The sequence below is a fragment of the Manacus candei genome, unplaced genomic scaffold (genome assembly GCF_025592945.1).
Source record: "Manacus candei isolate 608988 ecotype Guabito, Panama unplaced genomic scaffold, ASM2559294v1 h1tg000002l, whole genome shotgun sequence".
Taxonomy (NCBI): domain Eukaryota; kingdom Metazoa; phylum Chordata; class Aves; order Passeriformes; family Pipridae; genus Manacus; species Manacus candei.
The window spans coordinates 13,678,994-13,702,685 of record NW_026138050.1 but is presented as its reverse complement, the minus strand read 5'-3'; the positions used below and the strand labels follow the sequence as shown (position 1 = coordinate 13,702,685).

Sequence of the window (23,692 nt, the reverse complement as noted above, 5' to 3'; positions counted from 1 at the left end):
GCTGCACCCTAAGGTTCAACTGAGACATTAATTAAAAACCAAAAAAAAAAAAAAAAAAGAGCTAAAAGTCTCTGAAATGCCATGGCAATTATGTACCTAAATTGAACTTTAATGAGAGTGCTCAATCTGTGTTGGCAATTGTGGGTGCTGTTTATTTACAAATGCTCTGTACCTGCTGATAGGCACAGCTGCTGCTGCACAGCCGCCCATATCTGTCCTCCACACCTCGAGAACTGCAAGGCCCTGGGGGTTTGTGCTTCCCCTGGCACTTTGGGAGCTGGGAATTCACATGCACCTTCCTGGCAATTGGAGGTGATATGCACAATCTCCCAACAGATTCATGGAACAACTGGAAAAAAGCAGGTGACACTTACCAGAAGGACCATCCATAGTCCCATGAATGTGGTCGCCAGTCCTCTGGCCCAAGGCTGACTGTCACTTGGAAAACTTGAGTGTACATCATGTGTGCCACCATCCCCAAGAGACCTGGGAAGCAGGGATCATAACAGGAATTTTTGTGCTAATGTTTGTTACAATTCTTGACACAGTTATTGCTGGAGGTGCTTTGAGAGCTCCGAAAAAGTCTTTGTTGTGCTTTTATGCCTCCTGTTCTACTGTGGAGGAGGGAGCTGCATGGGCAGAGGAAAGATGTGACTGAGAGCTCGTTATTTTACATCATACTGAATTCTCAATCAAAAGAGGAGTTAGAGAAAGAAAATCGTTGAAGAAAATGTTGCACTATTAGGAGCACCACCAACCCTGCTGCTGCACGACAGGGGTGTGCCACCCACCAGTTATCTCACTCAGCCCATCACAGACAGGCCTCAGGTGAGGGAATGAGGAGAGAGGCTTCTGCAGGCAATGCAGACTGAATGTGTTAATGCCAAACAACCATATTTTGTCTCAACAGTTGCTAAGATTCATGAATTTGAGCACTTATAAAACACTTGGAAGTTACAGAAGGAAGTTAGGGGAGCTCAGCACTCCTGATGATGTGTGGTAAGAGGACACCACGGGGCTACTTTTGGTGGTACAGTGTTGGTGATGCTTTTGTGACACTGTTATAGTTTGCTGGGAGAACTGCAACTGGGTGAAGATTAGACAATGTGTTAGACACTGCAGTCTGTGTGATGTTAAAGAACAGGCCTGCAGTTAAATCACAGAGTGGCCTGAGTTAGCTCTGCCACTGAGCTGGTTCTGCAGCTTAAGCAGAAAAAACTGCCTGAGCTTTATGTTTAGACATCTCTCTGAGGAAAATCAAACCCCACTTTTCAAGCAGTGCTGGCCAAGAGCAGCTCTGATGCTTGGAGGGTTTTCTGGCTACAACAATTTGGGATGTTCCTGCCTTGGTACCCAGGCAGTGCAGAGCGATGCTCCCCACTGAGCTCAGCAAAGTGTAGGTTCAGGCAGTTAGCTAAAGAAAGGGGGTAGGGTCATCACATCCCAAATAGTCCTTGGACCTACAGATGTCAAAAAGCCTCTTGTGCTGCAGTGACAACTCAAGGCACTAAGAAATACTGATGTTCTGCCACAGTGGGTACAGTGAGGTCCTCCTGTAACACTTTGCACCTTAACCAAAGTCAGCATTAATTTTTATCTCTGACCACCTATTTTTTTCCCATGGTTACCCTTCCTACACGTGGAAGATCCTGATTTCCCATCCCTCCATCCCCAAATTTTGGCTTTTCTTTCCTGCTCATGTACAGAGTCTAAAGCACTTCATTAGTCTCTCTGGACGTGGATGATTCAGGGCAGCTCTGGAGGAGGGAAGTGTGGGAATGTCATGTTTGTGTTGTGGGCACGTTAAGCAGGTCCTTGAGCAAGACAAATGTCATATTTGATACAAACAACTGCAGAGGCTGCAAGAAGACATTCTGTTACAAGGAGCCATGGTGATTTGCTCAGCTGCCTCGTGTTGGAGTGACATTGCAAAGATAGGAGGTGGAAAGAGCAATTCACTTCAGGAGAAATGATGTTTGGGCAGGGTGGGTGGCCCAGTGGGAGCACAGCAAAGTGGTGCACACCTTGCTCGTGTCTGGCTATATTTAATTTCCAAAATGCACTGGGACCTTGCTATACTTTTTGAATCAATGGATTTTTCTTCAGCTGGCAGTTACGCCTCGATCTCAAGTTTGGGCTTTGCTGTTTCTGTATGTACTGTCAGTGATTTTTCGACCTTAATAAAACATTACAGCCTGCCCTGAGACCTGTCACAGTCACTCAGAGCCAGGGGGAGGTTTGAGATGGCAAGGACAAGGCTCAGCAAGGCTGAGCTCCTCCCTCCTGTCGTGCAAAGCCTTGATGGGGTTTCAGCAATGCTCAGAGCTGTCCCTGTGTGGGAGGGGGGGATGACAGTCCACTGATACAGGTGAGTGGGAGGTCATCAGCAAGTCCTGTGCTGGAACACAGGAACCACAGTGGAATTGTGGTGTTCCTTGCTTTGTCTGGAAGGGCTTGATCTGTACCTGGTGGTGCTGCTGGGGCTATTTTTCTACGTACAAGCTACAGCAAAACAAGACAAGTCTTTTTTTATGCTGTCTTGTGTGCATTTGGTTTTGTTTTGTCTGTGTTAGATGTGCCTTGCCAAGTTCTCCAAGGGAATATCCTGTAGTCCTTTTTCTCCACAGGGATACCCTGTGGTCCTTTTTGTTTTACATTTAAAGGTCACATTTTGGCTACAATGAGCTGCCTGTGACATCAATCAACAAACGCTGTATTTACAGGATCATCTTTTCCTCCAGTTGGCTGCTTAAGGCTGGGCAAAGAGGACACAGTGCCTGTAATGTCCACCCACCTGGGGTCTAGGGCATTACAGATTGCAGATGGAAAATCCTGGGAATGTGGTGGCCTGGAGTGGGTAGGAGTGCAGAAACATTGATCATTTATAGTTGGCTTGGGATCACAAGCCTTGCAGGACCAGAGCTGTTTCTAGGTGTCAGTAATGGGAAAGACTAAGGAACTTTGGAAAGTTGGACATTAAGGAAATTGGGAAAAGACAATATATTTTAAAGCATTTTCAGATACCTTTACTAGAAATACCATTTATGGAATATATCACATTAATTAAAACGCTTTATCACAAATATTACGTGAGAGACATGCAAATTTTTTAATTTGTGAAAGGTTTAAGAGTGACACCAAAACTGTGATCTTGTGGGGTCTTTTTTAATGGCTCCTAAGAGGTTAAGGAACAGCAAGAAATGACCACACTATTAGGAAGTTTTGTCTAACCTTTAGATATTGAGCTATGAAAATATGAAGGTCTCATTGCACTTTTACGAGGGAACTCTAGCATGAATTTAATGAGAGGTGTTATGCTCCAGTGCAAAGTCCTCTTCATTACCTAATTTCTATTAAGCTATGTCATTATAAATATGCTAGGCTTAAATAAATATAGTTTTCTTCTTTCCTCAGGTATCCCTGTCATGGAAAAATAACAGCTAGCAGTGTGTTGGGGTTTGGGGGTTTTTTGCTTTTTTTCTATTCTTCTATCATTTTTCCCTGTAAAATTTTGAAGTTTATATTTGGACCATCTTGGCAATGTGCTTAAAAAGAGGGAAGGCCAAAATAAAAATAGAAAGATGTGTAGGAAAGAAAACTTCATCATCCTTACAAAACTTTAAAACTGCAGTTAATGGTGAAGAAAGAGAGAAACAGCATGGAAGTAATTGCTTGAATGCTGAAGAACTCCACAGAGTTTGACTCTGAAAATTGAACTGACTTTTTTTTAAAAAAATCCAAATTACATCCAAAGCAGAAAAAGATGCTTTGGCAGTTCTTACCAGATTTCTCTTGTCATCTCAACTCTACTTCTGATCTTTTTTTCATGCTATTATTTCAAAATTTGCAGCCACCCCTGAAGATACAAGTTCCTTCCCAGAATGTACACAGCCTGTTGTAATGTCTTTCAGCCTGAAATGCAGCAGAATAAAATGCACTTTTATTGCAGAAGTTCTTTCTGCTCGAGAGGTCCATGCAGGAGCACTCTACACCAGCCAGCTGTGGCTGCTTCTATAAATCCTGGAGGGTTTTTAGCCAGCAAATCTTCACAGAAGTGAAGGAGCACTTAACTACATGGTTAGATTTCATAACTTCTTTTAGAGAAGTGAATTCCTCAAGTTCATGTGCTGAAGGGCTACAAGTACAGGCTGAGCATGAAAATACCCTGAAACAGTTGTTCTGAGAGATGTTCATGTCCCCAGATTACTCCTGGGGTTGCTCCTCAGTGTGATTATTAGAACCCTTTTCATTCTCAATTTTGCTAATGAACAAGACGGGCTTCTTTCTTTTGTTTGAAGAATCCAGCTTTCACCTACTCCCAGGATTAGCACGGGGGAAAAGAATTTTCAACGCTACGTGTTTTTAATTTCCTATTGGAAAATGAGTGTGATGATGCTGCAAATGGAGCTCAGGCTGTAGCTGTTGGTAATGGCTGTGCAGGCTGGGGAGGGATAATTACTGCATTGCTGCTGTGAATTCAGGAATAAGGATTTTCGCTTCTCCCTGGCAAGAAGCAAATTTATCACGCAGTCCCTCGTGCCAAAAGGAACAAAAAAATTACAGTGAAAAATGTGATGCTAAGTGGGGATAAGAAAGTTTTGGAGCCTCGGGTTTTTATCCCTTCAGAGTTATAGGATTTTGCTTTGTGGTGGCTCCTCAGGTAAAAGGGGAAGAAGGGAAGGTTCATACCTGAAAGCACAGTGAAGACAGCAGCAAAGGCATTTAACTTGAGCCCATCTATCACACTGCTTGAATGAAAGAGCTCGAGGCACATAAGGCTGAACCCGACGACCAACAGCATGATGTACAACACCTCAGAAACTACTGACAACCACAGGACACCTGCAATGCACAAGAACAGCAACCAGTTAGCTGGGAAATGCTTTCAACAGGGTAAAGTTTGTGAAAGTTAATTAGGAAATGAGGAATATCTAGGGCTATCTGCGTATTAGGAAGGTTTTCTGTTTTGAAAATTGGTTACAGTTGGTTAAGGTCACCAACTGTAATTTTTTGGGTTTTTTACTGTTTATCACACTAACTGTATATTGGGAAAAATTTCTTGACTAAAAGAGTGATTAAACATTGGAACAGCCTGCCCAGGGAAGTGGTGGAGTCACCATCCCTGGAAGTGTTCAAAAAACAAGTAGATGTGGCAACCTGCAGTGTGGTTCAGTGGGCATGAGTGTATTTGGTCAAAGGTTGGACTTGATGGTTCTGTGATTCACAAAATTTGAACTCAGCAAACAACCACCCAAATAGAAAAAGTGGTGGAAAAAGATGTGAAAAGTGTCAGGGGGGTAAGGACACCGCAGAAAGAACAAGGCGTTGTTTAAGATCCCAGTTTGACTAAAGAACCTCTTTGAGTGTATCCAGGAACCTCTTGGCTCCTCTGCCCCAAAGCATAACATACAGAATTCACTTTCCCTCCCTGTGCCATGGTTTGGACGAGCACAGCCTGGCACTCACAGAGGTGATGGCACAGAGCTGTGGCACAGAGCACCTCACAGCACCGGTGGGAACTGGACAGGCTTGGATGCCTCCTTTTCACAGGGCTGTTCTAAGAAATGTCTTCAGTCCAAGTTTTAAATTGCCTCTCCCTGTGTAGTTTTGGTGGGCTGTTACCAGAAACTCTTCCACAGAACTGGTGTCCTGCAGAATGACTGCTCTGCCCCAGGGTGTTTGGATCCCCTGCATGGGGCCGTGCTGCTGGGACAAACCTGGGAACTGCCACAATTACAGCAGGGGGGGCACAGTTATTTATAACCTGCTCAGCTGAAGAGCTGCAGGTACAAAATTCAGGCTGGCTTCTGTTCCCTCAGCCCCTGGGGACAACCCTCAGAGGAAGGGCAGAGCTGAGGTGCCCCGTGTGAGCTCCGTGGGGCTCTGGGGTTGTGTGCACGGGCCAGTGGGTCTGGCAGCATGTGCCAGTGACCAGCAGGGACTGATCCACCTACAGCAGATGCCACATTTGGAAATTTCAGCACAAAACCTCCAGCAGGATCTGCTGAGTCTTTTAAAGTCACCAAGGCACGGGGTAAATTGGAGAGGATGGAAACAGATGATAATATTGAGTCCCTGCCCGATTTCCAATTGCTGTTTCAGCATGAGAATCTGCTAGAATTCTCCAGTACATTTGCTAACCTGATTGCTAGAGAATTCACCTGGAAACAATGAGCAGTGATGGAAAATTTCAGCCTAAGCAGTTGAAACATGGAAAGTTAAGCATCTGAAGACAATGGCTTATATTAGAAAATGTTAGCTGTAACCATAGAGACTGCTCCAGGCTTCACTTATATTAATACCTTCTCTCCTCACTGTAAGAGCACATGTGTGATAATGCCTACAGTTGAGCTTATCAAACCAGATATGCAGTCTCACTTTTATCAAATATTTGAGTGTTCTCTTGGTGACCAGGCTGATCCCAGCTCATATTTTTTTTTCTGGAAACTTGTCTTTATAATTACATCTAATTAATATGAGCTAGTTGTTGTTGCTACCGTATCTGACCTTTTGAGTTCTTAAACCACACTACAGAGATAGCAATAAATAAACCTTTTAATTGCTCACAGAGGTTGTATGTGCAATATTGCATCTATCAACAGCAAACAGCTGCTTATCTCAGTCCTATTAGTCAATGTGGTATCAGGCAACTGGCACACTCTTCCAAAAAGAAATACAAGGGAGAGAGAGCAACGGTGTTGTTCTGTGATACAGCAGGATTTAGAAGGGATTTTGCCTCATTTTCTCACAACCAGCAGTTTCTATGATGAGAGAATGATGAAATGATTTGAGTTTGAAAGAATTAGATTATGAAAACCTGACCCATAAACCAAGACAGCCCTAATTAATGAATTCTGATTCATTCAGCCCCAACTTGAAAGATTAATACACAACATACCTGCCCAGGTGTTTGTTGCCCTGTTTCAACTCTGGAGGATACCCACTGGTGGTATCTGTACACTGGGACAGTGCTGTAATAGGGTCTGCAGCTCAAAACTGTGGGGTGGCTCTGCCTCTGTTTCCTGGCTGCAGGGTTGGGCTCAAAGAGTTGTAGTCAATGGGTAACATCAGGCTGGTGGTTGTCACTAGTGGTGCTCAGTTTTAGGGCCAACTCAGGAGCTGAGTGAATGCTTAAGGAAGTTTGCTGGTGACACGAAATCAGGAGGAGACATTGAGTGCCCTGAGAGTGGAAAGGACTTGAAGAGATATTGGTAGACATGAGTGCATCACCAACCATATGAGATCTAGCAAGGACAAACACTGGATTCTGCTCCTGGGACAGTGCAATCCTGGATGTACCTATAGGCTGGGGACAGGAGGCTGGATTGCACCCCTGCAGAAGGGATCTAGGGGGGGTTGGTTGATGGCTTGGGGGTGCAGTTGATGTGCCCAGCTTTTGTACATGTTTTACCTATTGCACACCTGTGAGGCAGTGACTGAAGCTGGATGCTGCAGGCACGAGTGTCGTGTGCTTGAGGCAGAACAGGAGGCTGGAGAGATGCACACATGTCTGTGTGGGAGGATCAGGGTTAATGTGTCCCAAAAGCAAGTGAGGGTACATGGCTAAAGGCAGCCTTGTGCATGTTCAAGGGACAGGAGGGCTCTGGGAGGTGAGCTGGGGGTGGGCCTGGCTGGTGTCCTTTGTCAGCCTGGGGAAGGAGAAAGGAACAGGAGGAAGGAACAGGAGGAACACCTGACTGTGTGGCTGGTGTCACAGGGAGTGCTTTGGCTTCCCTTTCCACATGGCTGGGATACGAGTGGTTTTGCCAGCAGGGCAACCTTGCAAGGAGATGATGAAAAGCTCAAGGAGATGTGAGTTTACTCTCCTGTAAAACCTTTTTCCAATGAGACACAAAGACTGTGTTTGCTGTGGAAGGCATAGCCTATTCTTTTTTCTTTCTTCCTGTTCCTGTCTGCAAAGGAACTCTGTGTCTAATTCTCATGTCTTATTTCATGGTGTACACTGAATACCTGCTCTGAGCCTCCTTTAAATGCACCTAATGTGGGGAAAAGGCAAGTCCCACATGCAGTGTTTGCATAGTTCTGAGTATGTCCTGTTCTGCCTGCTTTGATTTTGAATTTCATCTGAAATAATAACACCCAGAAAATGCAAGCTGTATCTGAATTTTGCATCTTCCTGTGGCTGCCTGAAGCAGAACAGTTGCTTCAGGTTATTAATTCAGGAGGCAGTGTCTTTCTGTTGTGTGCTGATGGTGATCTCCCACTGCTACTCTCTCTACATGAGATTCATGAGGCAGTCACTTGGCATAACTTCCACTTACAATATCTTACAGTCTCCTTCCTGCAAAGTAGAGAGCTCCTTCTCTTCAGGAGACCTCAGTCATTCCAGGTGACAGGGAAGAGCTCTCCAGAGGATTTTTCTCTCTTCCAATCTTCTCTGCTGTCACCTTTTCTGCCTGTCTTACTTCCCTCCAGCCTGTGTCCTCTGCCCCAGGGATCTGTCTGGCCTAACTCAGCTTTTATGAAAAATCTTTCCTTCACAAGAGTCAGCAGTTGATTCACTTGGAGAGCTCTACCTGGATGGCCTGTATCTTGTATGTATTCTTATAAATCACCAGATTTCTCTCATTTTTTTGGTCTTCATTCTGTCTATGGATTTCCCTTGCCTGTTCATCAAACCGACTGCTGCGTGTGCAGAGGAGGTGCTGTGGGTTTGGGTACAGAGCTCAGCTGGGATGTGCCTCCTGTCCCAAGGACATTCCTTGTTAATGCAGAGGGATTTCAGGCCCTGCCCTGCCTCCTCCTCCCCGTGTGCAGCACTTGCCAGTGTGTGTCACCCCCTCTCACTGCGTGACATAGTGCGGTGACATTGTGGCCACCACGTGAGACCTCCTAGGAAAGGAGAGTCTTTGACTCTCAAACAAAACTAAATCAAAACTGGTTTCACTTGCACTCCTGCACACACATTCTCACAAGGATGAGCGTGTGCAAGGAGCACACAGAGTTACTCTTGTGTGCTGGGGGATGCTTTGGATCTTTGCTCCTGCCCCACAGACATCATGCTGGGTGTCACAGGTGGGATTGCTCTGAAGCAGAGCACCACAGACTGTGAAGCTGTTCCTGGAGGTAAAGGGGTCACCATCTTCAGGACAAGCTCCTTGTGAAGCAAAAGAACTTGAAGTACAGGACCTGGGCTGAGCTGCTCATCTGGAACTTGAGATGGCAAAGCTGTGACTCACTGAAAGATTCCACATAAGTCAACTTGTATCATAGGTCTCCTAAATCAGATGGAATCATATCACCTTCATATCATGTATCTCAAGGCAGGTTGTACTCTATGTTATCACCAGCTTTGCCCAAAATGAAAACACAACCCTGGTGAAAGCATGTTTTTCATCTGTGCTTCTGCCAGTATCCAGAGATCCTGATTTCACAAGAAGACTGGTGAGCCAACTGGGACATTACTGAGCTTCTTTGTGCCTCTGAGCTTTTGTCTGTTACTCATCAATGGGCTAAGAGACTGTCTTTGTGCAGTTCATGGTGAGAACCATCAGTGCCACCTCCTTATGGACTTAGCCACTGCAGCAGCATTTTTAAATCTTAAGGAAATCAGTTTTCCAGCATCCCAAGCAAAGTGAGCATACTCTCATCGTGACTGAAGGGATAACTGTTACCCACAGGTTTTAGACACTCAAGTCCATCATGAACCATCTGAGATCAGCCCTTTGCCTTCCTGTCAGGCAGTGAAGGGCAGCAACAACATTCTGAAAGAAGATTTATAGATTCTGAGCACACCCTGCAAAAGCTGGTGATCACATTGAGACAATGTGTTAACAAAAGGATGTGTCAGACAGTCCTGAAAGAACGAAACAAATGGGGTATTTTTCTGACAGTGAGGTGAGGAAGCTTCACCTCAGCCTGCAATGAGTCTCACAAAGTTGTTCACAAAACCTGAAATCATTTCAAGTCAGCCCTGATCACCGGGGAAGGCGCTCTAAATGAACATGCCGTCATCTCCCACCAAGGAGCACTCTGAGTCAGGGATCTCCAACTCTGAGTTTCCTTTGAAACAGGAATTCTGAAAACAAAATCATAGGAATTCTGCTCAGAAGAACTCAAGGCGTTGTACCACCTTTCAGTGAATTCCTGATGAAGGAGCCCAAAGAACAGTGTGGTTGATGACTTCCAGGAGTTTTTAGCTGATTTTGACTGCTTGATACCTGAAGTTCATTCCTTGTTCAAATCCACTGCCCCTTCCTGCCACAAAAAAGCAAGAACTGCTGACTCCAACTTTTCTATGAGAGAGCTCTGGTTAAACTGAGGAATGCCAAGCCTGACATGTTCTTCTGTGCTCCTTCCCCACAACATGCAAAGATGATTCTTAGTTGTCTTGTGTTGCATTATTAAAACCATTCTCAGGCTCATTAACAATTTGGACTGAAACACTAAGAACTTGGATAACATCTGAATGGGATTATGTGTAGGATGATAAAGAAGCATTTGCTGCTGTTTCTGGAACCCCAGTGTTCCATAATTTCAACTACTGTTGAGCTTTTGAGATGAATGCAGCCAACAAGGCAGTTCTGGAGAGTCTAAATCACATCTATACCTCCTACCTCCTACAGTCACATGCAGCCATGGAGTTGGATGCATAACTTGTCAGCAAATCAGAAAAGTTGATTTTTGGTGCCAGCTCACTGTGCCAACATTTTTTGATGCCAGATTGTGAGGTCCTATCTCCAGATGAAATAACGATATTGAAATCCTCTCCTGGTGCTTCTCCAGGCTGGTCAGGCCATGAAAATGACTGTCAAAGATCCAGTGTTAGTGCATGTTCTCAAGGCAACACTGAAGAGGTGGCCAACAGAGGAATCGCTGTGAGAGTTCAAAGCATTTTTAATCCATAAACATGAGCTGTTTGCTCTTAAAGGATTTCTTCAGGGAAAATCATATTGCTATTCCTGAAGGAGATTGCTGAGTCATGTTAACTGTGTTATGTGCAGGGACTGTGTGCATGAAAATGTCAGTCATGCGTTTTGGCTAGTGGCTTGGAAATAATGCCAGCATAAATAAACCCATAAATGAATGTATTACCTGCCACACCACGTGGCACTGCTGAAACCCCAGTATTCCTGAGCAATGCCCGAGAAGAAATGGTCTGGAATCTGTATTGATTTCTGAGGGCTCTTTCAGACAGAAAATTAGCTTCCTAATTGGGGTAAGCTCATATTTAGAATGCCTCAGTGGGATTTCATCCTCCTTAGAAACACCTACTGACTCAGCCTCTGCTCCCTGAGGAAGAGGATCTGTGGCTGCTTCATCCCACAGCCCTTCTAAGAGCAGAACTGCCCTGGTGGCTGGTGGGCTTGAGGGTCTGACCAGAGCAGTCTCATCTGAGCTGTCACACTGTGTCCCCAAGCAAGTAATCCTGCTGGACAATGCTGCAGGCAGCCAAGGAGATCTTGCAAAGGTTTAGAGTTGCCACGTTCGTCGTAACTCAGTGTCACTCGGCTGCTCTGAGGGTCAGAGTCTGTCTGAGCCACCCTGAGACATCATCTCCAGCCAGCCCTCTGCCAGTTCAGCCTTGATCTGTCTGACAAATACTGGGACGAGCAAGGAGAGGCTAGGGGGGGGTTCTACACCACAGTTCATCATATGACAAAAAAACCTTCTGTCACTTCTGAAGCAGTGGAGCTGAGCAGGGTGTGCTCCTAAATAACTGCTGAGATTATTGCCCCTGACTGGGAAGAAATCCAGAGAACAGCACTTGGAGGACAAGCTGGGTGCTGCACTGTTGAGCAGCTGGAGACATCAGTGTCTAAGCAACGCTGTCCTGGAGAGTGTGAGTCCTTCTTTCCTCCTCGCTGGCATGCTGCTAACCCAGACACTGATGCTGTTACCCAGGGAAGACAGTGCTCCTCTCAGCCCTTGGTTCACAGTCATTGTCCCCAAGATCCCCAAGATCCCTAAACTACCAAACAGAAAAAACACAGAAGGCTGTGACAAGTCAACCAGACAGATGTCATCCAACATCTGTGAGGAAAAAGACCATGTATAAGGGCAAAACCTGGTTTTGGGTGGTGTGAGCTTGCATGGAAGGTGCAGATATTATTTCTTCTTTGTGCAAAAATATTTCACTGTTCTTCTTGGTGTCCATGCACGCTGAAATAGCTGGTGAGATGGGGGAGTTGCTACCCTCAGCAACAAAAGGTTATCTTCATGTGCCTCCTGGTCTGTATTTACTGTCCTTATGTTTCTGGGCTCTGACTGACACTGCTCTGCTTTTCCAGACCTAGTGGCTATGCTGGAACTGACACCTGGAACTCACTGTAATCTCTCCTCTTCACATTCAGTGCAAGAGAGAAGAGAGGGAAATTAAGGCAAATGGGTACACACTGAGAAATATCATGCAGGTTTTTCGGGAAAAGCAGCAAGGCAAGCTCCGTGCAAATCCTACTCTTTCTCTTCCAGTGGCATTCTGATGGTTTCAGCAATTTGCTCATCTCCACTGCTCCAATACTGGGAATTGCAGGGCAGAAGTACTGGAGTGATCAGTAAATGGTGAGAGGAACAAGCAGCGAGCGTGCTGTTGTGTCTGGCGTCAGGGCTCGGCGCTGAGCAGTCAGCCCGTCTGCCGGTTAATGCCGTCACATCGTGCCACACCATCTGCCTGCTCCTCTCCTGCTGCCACGTGGAAACACTGAGAGGAGAGGAGACCACAGAAACTCTGAGACAAAAAGGGAAGCTTCATGATCCTGAATGCCATCAGAGATACCTAAAGCTCCCTGTTACTGTAAAACAGATAGGAAAAGGGCCGGCAGCCAGCCAAGAGACTGAGGCTTGCAAACGTGAGAAAGCAGGTGATAAAGCCCTGAAACTGTTGAGGGGAGAGAGGAAAAGCCAGCTGGTTTGGTTTTGTTTATAGCTTTAGTTCTTCATTGCTTTCTTTATTTTGAAAGGTGAGGCAGAGCTGTGAATCAGAAAATGATTGTTTTCTACATGATGACGTGTTTTCTGTGACTTCTGATGGTTCTGGCATCGAGCAAACTTGATCCCGTGTATGGTACTGAGCAGACTGGGGAATATCTTTTTAACCATATTCCCTTTTTCCTGGTGTATAGTAATATAATGAGTAGAACAATAGAATGGAAAAAAGGATGAAAAACACTCTAAATTGGGACTATCCTTATGTCCACTTGCCTTACTAAATATATTTGGGATCAATGATTCTTGCTGAAAACCTACAGTGCTGTGCTTCTGCCCTCAGCAATGGGCTGAGAGATGAATGATGTTCAGACCGGTGTCCCCCATGTCTTTGGAATCACCAGCAGGAAAAGCAAGACTGTTTCTTCCTTTTAGGAATTAGGAATGTAACTTGAATTCTGCTATTCAAAGATGGTTTCATCTTTGTATGTCTAATTAGCTTTTAAAGCTTACTTCAGTGATTCATAACATGTGTAAGAAAACACAGATAAAATACTAATAACACATTTTTTCCTGCATACTTAATCATAGGTCTCCTAAGACAAGTGCACAGGTCTATGTGGGTATGGATTTATCCTATTGCAGATATATGAAGAATGTGCAATAGGAAGTATTCAAGAATATAGAGACTGTTTTGGAAAGTGTACAATTCTTGTGGGACACCCAGCTACATTTCTTTTTACTGGATGCAGGTCTCTAAGTGGTCCTTTTAGAAAATCATTCCTCTGTTTTTCTTCTCAGGAACAGCTCCCCAGCACACAAAAAAGGAGGTTTGTTTTTTAACTCGGCTCTCACAAGTCTCGTCTGTCTCTTTTCCAGCCTGGAATCTGTTCTGCGTTGTCCTTCTCATACAAACAAGTATTTCCCTATTTTTGACCATAACTGTCACTCTTCTCTTTATCTCTTTAAATTTTGTCATGACTTTGAGCTGGGGCTGGCAGGGGAGAGATGAGAGGTGCTCCCAGAGAGCTGCAGGTGGGTACATCATGAATACTTGTGGTGGCATGGTGACTTTTTTGTTTTGTTCTTTATTTCCTACAATGATCCTAATATTTCTTTTCATCTTAATCTCTGCAGAGCAGTGAATTAATGTTTTCATAGAAGTGTCTGTCATCATTCCAAGAACTCTATCCTGAGGGGAGAAAGCTAATTCAGAACCCATCACTATATATGTAAAGGTAGGATGACTCTCCGTGTTCACCACTTCACATTTATCAACACTGAATATTATCTGCCATTTGCTCTCAGTCACAAAGATAGAGGCCTGCAGTATATCCAGTAGCTTTAAAGTTTTCAAGCTTCATTTGTCCTTTTAGCTGAACATTTTAATGTATTTTAATCAGCTCTCGCTTTTCTTGGGTTTCCTTCTTCACAACTTAAAAAAAAAAAATCCCTCTATTGCTTCTGAAGGATACTGAATGTCTGTTGGTCACCCATACAAGGTATCTTTACCTACATGTTGATTCCTCACTCAGGAGTAAGTCAAGATTAACAAGTTTCCCACTAATTTTTCCATGCTCATGAAGTCTGTCCGGATTTTAGTCTCTGCATCATACCTAGCACTGCACTTCTCAGTCTGTACACGGGGTTTTACAGTCTACTACTGGTTTGTTTTCAGTCCTTACACCTTATCAAGTTTACCCCTGCTATCTGTGAAACTGTCCCAATGGGTGATCACTAATATCATTCTGCATTTTTTGTCTGAACATGGAATCCATCCGTAGAGATTGTGTTGCTCATTAATGACATTACCTTGTTATTCTGATTCAGCTTTAGTACATGACATCTGCTTTGTCTTTCAGGCTAATCAGCACCAAGACGTTAATGTCCCGCTAATTATCTTTCTCCCATCAAATTTCTGGTACACCTAATATGTCAGTATCCATTAAAATCAGGCATCTAGTTTCCCTTCTCCTTAATTGCTCTTGAAGTGCTGGTTTAGGAGCATGTACAGAACTGGCTCGGTTTTCTCTTTTTCTGTGCTGTGTTTAGGTGAGACTTGATTTGTTTACTTGCTGTTTGCCATGTGCTACCTCAGCTTTGCCAGCTACTTTTTAGACAATGCAGAATTTTTATTGCTCTGTCTCTCCAGGATGCACCATCATGAGCTGTGCAGAGGACAAGCAGAAGACATCTCCTACCTCTGCCAGGACGGTCTCTGATTTAAAAAGCCCCCTGTAACGTTTCGGACTGTTAAATGCTCACTAGCAATGAGCATTTTCCTTCTGCAAGGTTTAGCCTTGCCTGTGGTCTCTAAAAAGTCTTGCTAGTTTTATGCCCGTGGATCTCCCCATCAATAAGGACAAAGCAGTGCAATCCAGGCAGTTGCTGCTGGTTCGCCACTCATCGTGGGAATTATTCCACAGGTATCACAGCTGAAGTAAGAGAGGCCCAACAGAGCATTAGAATAACTTAGACCAGGTTCTACAATACCTGCAAGGAGTTTGCCCTGTGAATCCTGCCCTGTGCTGCTGTGGCCATCTCTAAATTTTGAACCAACACTGAGCTTCCAGCCTGTTCCTAAAGCAACTTGGGAACAGGGCTCCTCAGGTCAGAGCACCTCAATTCCACGCATGCTGTGAGCATTCCAGGTGTTTGGAAAGTGCCTGAGTCACAGCCCCCAAAAGCACCATCCCAAAAACTCTCAGGGGCATCACATTTCCTGCAAACCCTTGTTCTTCTCCAGCAAAATGCTTCCAGCACAAGTGCCGCTTCCAACTGATTTCTGCTGTGTACATCCCAGCCTTCACTTACACAAGGAGTTGGGCTGGTCAGGACTCCTCATCCTCCACCTCTCCCTGTGTCCCTGTGGCTGACAGCTGACAGTGATGCACTACAGAAGGATAGGGAGTTGGAATCCCCACACAGCCCTGGACAGGGGAGGAACAGACCTCTGTGTGTATCCAGCTGCCTGTTACGTGGTCAGTGAAGCCATTTATCAGCTCATTTCATGGGACAATGTTTTGCTTTCCATTCTGGTGTTGTGATTTCCAGACATAATTTTTTGGCCTGGGTTTTTTCCTTTTGGGTGTATCCTCCACGGCCTCTTGGAAGTTCTCTTGGGCACAGATTTGGAGGCATGGGAAAGAGGATCTAGAAGGTGCACCCAGAAGGTGTAAGGGGAGGAGGAGTGTGGTGGTGTGTTCCAGACTCAGTGGTTTGGGCACCACAAGAGGGACAAAAACGACCCTCACTAAGTGGGTTACCCTTCTCTTCAGGCAGCAAAATACTCAGCAGGAGCAAAACTTTGATTAAGTTTTGAGTAGAAGATCCCAGAAGCAATTCAGAACTGAAATATCAGGTCCAGCCTACTGTGACAGTTTCCTTCCAGCTCCTTCTGGAAATACTTGCTATTTTACAGCTCACAACTGTAATGAAAATTAGAAAGGAACATACATTGTGGAACCCAACATCTGCTCTGCGAGAGTCCACTAAAAATCCTGTAACCAGCTATTGCCCTATCATTTCTTATCAATAGCAAATGCAAACTGTCACAGGAAAATGTTTTTTCCTAGTTATTATCTACCATCACGAAGCTGATTTTGTTAAGCAGATTTGGCACTAAGAACCAGCAACAGCTAATAAATTCAATGTTAGGCTTACGAGGTTCTGACAGATTGCTGGCAGTTGCCTTAAATGCAGGAAAAAGCTCTCCTAGTGTGGGTTGGAAATGCTTATTTATACCATACTGTGGGTCTGTTTGCCCCAAATTTTGCTGCCTCCTTTTAGTAGATGTCATTGGTGAGATATATGCAAAGGGTATAATAACTGATCAGAGATACTCTGCGCTGGAGATCAGCACTAATGGATAAAGATGGGAAGCTCAACCATAAACTATCAGATTTTTACAGACACTTTTTCATTTATGAATGCAAGATCTGTGATAAGGATGTAACTAGACCTGACCATAGATGATTTTATTTACTGTGAGCTTTGATGACTGGTTTTTCTATGCTAAGACTCTATTTTAAATACCATGGAGGAATTTTGTACTGTCCTGGTGTTAATTGGCAACGGATTCTGGAAGAGATGGGCTGTACAATTAGGCTAAGTTTGTGCTTAGGCCTTTTTTTAGGATGTCTTGAAAGTGGAAGGTGACGTGTTCAGAAGTAGGCACAGGCTTCAAGAGGCTTCTTTGGCTTAGAAGTTGGTCAGACAGGCAGAGGTGCTCTTTGTATCAAGGAAAACCAACTGAAAAGGAAATTTTGGGAAGCTGAGTGCTCGTTTGCAGTAACAGACCATGCACTATAGAGATATTTCAGATGATCAAAACCTGGAACAACCAGTTTTTGGTTGTTGAATATATAAGAATATTGAATAATCCAAGAATATGTACAGGAACTGAGTAAGCTGAAGTCTCATTGTGAAGGCAAGTTTAGTCCAAAATTTCCCAATTACACAATGGACTGGGAAACCTGCACTGTTTGTATAACTGAACTCAAATTTTGCTATTCACTGTATTTTATCCTATCTCATTTACTTGGAAGAAGAATCAAGAATCTGTCTTAGGACTCGGTGGAACTGAGTAGCTGATAAGCCTCTGACCATTAAAGTCAATGCTGAGTGAGGGGATAAAGAAATTAGAGGAATAAGAAGTTCTTTCTAACTGGAAAAGAGCAGATTAACTCAAAGAATTACAGAATTCTTCAGTGGAAGTAAATTGGACATTGTTGATACATGATTTTCTCCTCACATGTGGTGAGGGTTTCTCTTTACAGTACAAGACTGATGGTGAAAATTTCAGATTAACTATGTTGCAGTGTCCAACTTGATTTACAGTTGTGGAATTTACCCTGGCTTTGTTTGTGAGTCTGGTGGTCAGCACTTTCCATCTCTGACACAGCATTGCCCTCTCTTTCTGTCAATATGCCTTACAGCTCCATGCAAAGACTTCAGACATAGACACAATTTTCTTCATAACACAACACCAAAGGAGCCTTCCTTCCTCCAAAAAAGAAAAACAGAATAGTCTAGAAATATGCACTGACATCATGCAGCAACTCTAAAATTCTCGTGGAAAAAAAAAAATTGCTGACAGCATTTCACACAACCAAAAGAAATACTAAAAGTAAAGCACTAAATGCTGTTTTGGAAAGTGTGTGGGTGCTGGAGCCAAGCATTATGCACCATAATGAAGTTCCACAGAAAATGGAGAAAGCAAAAAACCACTCCACTGCCTTTAAAACAGACACCTTGTGCTTGCTGTGAGTCTGTCTCCTGAGGGTGCCCTGCTGTGCCCACCAGTCCTTGGGCTGGGCAGCGCCGTGGGGAACCACTCAGGAATTGGATCTTAACACCCAGGCTGCCTCTTCAGCTCCTCTCACATCCTTATCACTGTCCACTATATCTCCTCTCCCATGTCTCTCCCTCAGGCTGCAGAGTCTCACTCTTGTCCTTGCACAGAACTTTCCAGAACTTTGCTATCCCTGTTGTTGTTCTGTGAGCTGCACTAAAAAGGACAAAATGTCCCGCTGCATTTTACACAAAGGTGAAGCTTTCAGATGTGTGCAGTCCTCACGCTCTCTGCTCTGCTCTGAAGTCCTTTTCTAATGCTTTCTAGCAGACAGTTTGTTTTCTGATTGCTGCTGGGTACTGAGCTGCTGGTTTCATAAGAGCAGTTATGCCCCGAGGTCCCATTTGTGTGTGTGAGATTTAACTCGGAGCCCATTAGCAGCAGTAATCCCAGGCTTGTTCTTCCCTTATGTGCATAATTTATTTGGGTTTGCTTACAATGGATTTCACAGAGGCTCCCTGTGACTGTTCCTCTCACTGCAATACCCTCTGCTTTATTAATGGTAATTGCCTTTCTCTCCGTTTTCCCGCGGATCAGCAATTCAGACAAACTCAGAACAATTGTTCCTTCCGCCACTTACTGCTGCTCCACCACACCTGATGAAGGCACCTTGTGCCCAAAATGTTTTGGGATTGTCTCAAGTGATCTCACAAAACATACTGGGCACCTCATGGTCTGTGGGCAGAGTGCTCTGCTCTGTCTGGAGCTGGCAACAGGATGGGCTCAGCCACCCAGTTTAATGCAACTCTACACGTTTTTTTTTCCATATAGATACCATTTTAAAATGTGGGTTAAATTGCTTTTGAGAATTAAATAATTCTCAATAATTAATTAGTTAAACTCCAATAGCAGGGTAAGGAAAAATGTTTGCAGCCTGCCTCCGTGTACTTGAACATATAATTTTTTAAAAGGGTAAAGCAAACAAACATGCATCTAGATGATTGCCTCTCTCACAAGGAGATATTTGGTGCTGTGTGACTGCATTCTTCTGACCATAAATATCTTCATGGCCTGAGGAGACCATGTAGCACGTCCTTTCTCACACGAGAAAGAAAGGTGTCTATATTACAATATAAATCTGTATTTTCTTGAAAAAAATCATCTGAATTAAGATCAAAGAATGATCTTAATTTATGAGCTTATGATCTTAATAATCTTATGCATAAGATCTGCATAAACTGAGCAATCAGCTGTCATAAACCCTGGGTGTTTTTATCACCTGGCTGTGTGTAATGGGGATGACATGGAGGTCTTGCTGTGCTGATGTGTCCCCTGGCACTCCAGCATGACAAGGCACAACACTGATGCCATTTGTACAGTGGGAAGAAGCCTTGGCTGTGTTGTCTTACCTTTTTCAGAAGCCGGGGCAAGGTCAATAAAACTTCGACACTTCTCACCTTTAAAAGAAAAGGATCGTTTTAGGAGTCAGCAGTGGACTGGTGTTGCTCTGCCCCCTCTCTGGGCTGGGTTCCTGCCACTGCTCCCACCCCAGTCTCTACAGGACCACAGGGCTGTCTCACACTGAGGGTAGACATTCACCTGTGCCTCCATCCTGACCAAACCCACCCTATTCACAGGGCTGGACCCTCCCTTAGGATTACAGTCCCTTCATCAGGACTGTGGGATACAGGTCGTGCAGAAAAACTTTCTTTGCTGTCTGAGCCCCTGCTGGGTCAGTGATGCTCTTTCCCCAGGCCAGGAGCAATGCTGCCCTCCGGATGGAGTGACACAGGGAAAAACACCACAGAGGTTTTCCCTGCCCTGGGAGGGCACAGGCCTCTTGCACTGACAGTTTTGCCCTCCTGCTTCCCATCACTGGACAATGCCTGTGCCCCAGTGTGGGTGGGAGCATTCTATGGGCACAGAGGTTTTCATACACAGACAGGACACGTGACTAGGTCAGACAAAACCTGAAGCACAAAGAAGTTAAGCAGTCACAGAGCATTTAAAAAAATAGTGTTTATAAAGCAGGCAAATGCCTTGCTCTGACCATCACAGCCTGTGCCACTCCCTCTGCTTCGTGGCTGCTCCATCCTCTTATTACTGCAAATTAAACTCTCTCTGTTTAGGACTCCACCTCTATTTTTGCAGAGAAGCCTATTTCTTCTGAACAGGAAATGTATCCTAAGGGTGGATGCTTGGACCTTTCTTTTTACTTCTTCAGGCGGTCAAAGATCATAAAATAACTCCTCTGCCCCAGGTGCATCCGTCCACCAAAGGCATGTGTTTCCTTTGATGTGATATATTCCAAGGTCCCCAACGGCTCACCTGACTCGAGGAGTCAGAGCTCAGCAGGCCTGCCAGGGGTCATGAGGAGAATCCATTTTGCCCTTTAAGACTTTAATTGATGACAAGGCGGCTAAAGGACTAGGGATTTTTTAATTACCTTTGCTCATTTTTAATTTCAGAGTCAGAGAACTGATTTAGGAAATGTGAGCCATTAAAAAAGAATAAACAGTGAAATGCCACGGTGATGGCAAAGTCAGTGTGTAATTTTTTCTTAGTTTTAATACAAGTATAGGTACACACCAATATAAAATATTAATTTTTCTGTGTCTTTTTTGGTACAATTGAGATAAACATAACTATTCAAATGATGACTGTGCTGACATAACAATTTACTATTACAATGCTATTATGACTGCTTTTAATTGATTTTTGCCATTTTAAACCTATGCTAAATACACTGAGAAGTGTTGTGTACATAGTCTGTAGTCTATGTACAAGTTGCTGTAAAAGAAAAGGTTCACTTGACATTGAAATGAACATTTTGGTAACTCCATGGCAGGGCAGGGATTTCTAGTCTGTGAATCCAGAGGACAGTCAAGAAAAGGAAGTGACACTTAACCTATCAAAGCACCATCTCTGTGGCCAAAGAGGTTGGTAGGGCAGGCTCTAACTGAGCAGAAGGAATGTCAGATGGAAAAGTTATGAAGTCTGGGGGCAGACAGACAGAAAGACAACTGCTGGATCACAGAATTCACACCAGCCCAGAAGGGCTGTGTTGGCAGGACCCTGCAGGTCTCCTGTCCAGCCTCCTGTTCCGAGCAGGACTCTCACTGACACCTGCTCAGGTCAACTGTCACATTTCCAGCCAAATCCTGGAATGCCTCAAGGATGGTGTTACCCACCATTTAGGGACTCCAAGCATGGAGTTTCCCCCCTGCTCTGCTCCCAGGGCTGCACCACCCTTCTGGAGAAGTGGCCTCTTATACCCAACCTGAACTTCTCTGGCTGCTCTAGCACATTTCTAATCATTCTTTCTCTGGTTTTAGGGTGGTGAACAAGCCCAGCTCTCCCCATTTCTTTTCACACGTGCTGTACTTTAGGCCTCTGACCAAGAAATCCAGAGAAATATAAAAACTATAAAAGAGTTCTGGACTATAAAAGAGACTGTGCTGTAAGTAGAAAACATTCTCATCCAGAGCCTCAGAGTTTTAGGACATGAGGTGTTTCAGGAGTGCACTGACATAAAATCAAGAGAATATAGGGAGAGTGACCTTTAGATTTGGACTTGATATAAGCAGATTAAGCAGGATTTTTCATTCTAGCCATATGGATCTGTGGTTTGGGTCTGGTTTTGTGGTGTGGTTTTTGTTTTCCTTTTCCCCTTGTTTTTTTTTTTTCTTCCCCCAGATGTAAGCTATTATTTTAAAGAAAGTTTTATTCTAATCTGACTTCAAGCTAACTGGCTAGCACTGATCACCTCTCACCTCTGATTGCAGTGAATCCAAACCACAGTACTGGAAAGTTTTAACAAATACCTGACTCTCCACCATGTTATCCCAAGACAGGCAAAGGGGAATGGCATTTGTTACTGCAGGAACTGCACAGGCTGTTCTGAGAGCTGAAATGTTTTGATGAGGCAATTCTCCTGACAAGTACGTGCCACACACTTGGAAGGGCTGGAAGTTCTGGACTTCCCAGAATTTTCTGAGTTACAGAAGGAGAAGAAAGAGTATGGAGGTACATGGTGCCTTTCAGACACAGAGCCTTTCTGACACGTGGGGGTGCTGAGGGGGCTGATGGTACGAGGGTGTTTGGCTGCAGGTGCCTTGTCTGCAGGACAGGAGGAGAGAGTGTGGTCACAGGCTATTGGGAGGAATGTGCATCCTCCTCCTCCCTCTAACCAGCTTGCCCAGAACACCATCTCTCCCAGGAGAGATGGCTGTGGTGAGGCCTCCAGTTTAAATAATATGGACAGAAAATGCTGGAATGTCCAGAAAAAGAACTTTTGGACTTTTTTAGCACAATGACTGAGCATAGACTGGAGACAGGGAAGCTTGGGAGGATGTCACTTCACTTCCAGCAGCTGATGTCTGGATTGTGCCTGTCTTGCTGCTGAAGGTCATTGGAAGGAACTGCACAAGCAGCTCCTGACACTTCCCTTTGTTGTTCCTGTTGCTGGAGCACTGGAAACCCCTCCTCCATTTTCAATGGTAAACACTGGTGGTATTTATAGATCACATCCATACTTCCCCATGCAGACATGCATCTTACTGAGGACTGAAGAAGTCAGCAGTGCTTTCACTATTCCTCTTAGGATTTATTCTAAGTTATTTTTGGATATCTTGTATAACTGATCTCTTAAGCCCTCTTAAGTTTAATTTTAGACTTGGCAGAGTTTATCCTGCTGTGCTGTCCTTTTCCAGATGCATCTTCTCCTCCTAACCAGGCTCCTGGAGAGTCTTCAGAGAATACAGAAAAGGCTGTTTAGAGAAGCAACAAGAAGAGTGTCTAGGATTCATCCCTCTGAGAGTCCTGCCTTCACCCATTTCTGGCTGTGATTCTGACAGAGAGGAAAGCCAAGGAGTGATCTCTCCTGAAGTTCACTCACATATAGAAGAGCTATGACCTGGCTTGAATTCTCCACTTCCATGCAGGAGCAGCGGCTGTGAACAGTGCCTGAGGAGGTCTGTGGAGCTCAGCAGTGTCAGGGAGCTGCTGGAGGCTGAGGAGAGAGGACTCACCAACCACCTAAAGATCCATAACCAAAGCACTTGGTACCAGCTTCTTCTGTATCTTCCCAAGGGTGAGGTAGAAACACCATCTATGCAAGTTCTTGCAAAGACTCTCCCTCCTGACCAGACTCTCTGCATGGGCTCAGCTGAGTCTCTGCTGGCCTTCCTGAGAAGGGCTGATGGGTCACAGGATCCTACCAGTCCAAAATTTACCTGTGGTTTTCTCTATTCAATCCTAATTAATTAATCCAATCCTGTATGTGTGCATGTCTACGTGTGATTGTAACTTGTCAGGGAAAATTCAAACAGAAGCAGCCAGGGGGTGGGAGGAGATACATCTGGAAAGACTGAGCTGGTGGGTGGGAAAGAGTTTTGAGGTCTTGATATGGATAACAGACTTAGAGCCTGTGAAAACATCTCAGGGACCATCAATGGGATGTGCCTGTGCATCTCCAGTGGGACAGGGTGTGCATGTTTCAGCAGTGATCTCCAG

At 44.5% G+C, this 23,692-nt stretch overlaps 1 protein-coding gene and 1 long non-coding RNA gene across 7 annotated transcripts in view; one reads left to right on the top strand and one right to left on the bottom strand.

Annotated features, from left to right (window-relative positions):
* LOC127475428 (uncharacterized) overlaps window positions 1–14,128 on the top strand; it is a 41,120-nt gene extending 26,992 nt beyond the window's left edge. The window contains exon 3 of the long non-coding RNA XR_007906231.1: window positions 14,023–14,128. This is a non-coding gene — a long non-coding RNA (uncharacterized LOC127475428). The remainder of the gene's footprint in view (window positions 1–14,022) is intronic.
* GSG1L (GSG1 like) overlaps window positions 1–23,692 on the bottom strand; it is a 56,386-nt gene that overhangs the window by 18,594 nt on the left and 14,100 nt on the right. For all 6 annotated transcript variants that reach the window (XR_007905455.1, XR_007905447.1, XM_051792865.1 and 3 more), the window contains exons 2-4: window positions 19,588–19,635; window positions 4,690–4,842; window positions 375–486 (exon numbers count right to left, since the gene is read on the bottom strand). Coding sequence is in view for 4 of the 6 variants with exons in the window: in XM_051792865.1 (XP_051648825.1) it covers window positions 375–486; window positions 4,690–4,842; window positions 19,588–19,635 (313 nt within the window). In the remaining 2 variants the exon portion in view is untranslated. The remainder of the gene's footprint in view (window positions 1–374; window positions 487–4,689; window positions 4,843–19,587; window positions 19,636–23,692) is intronic.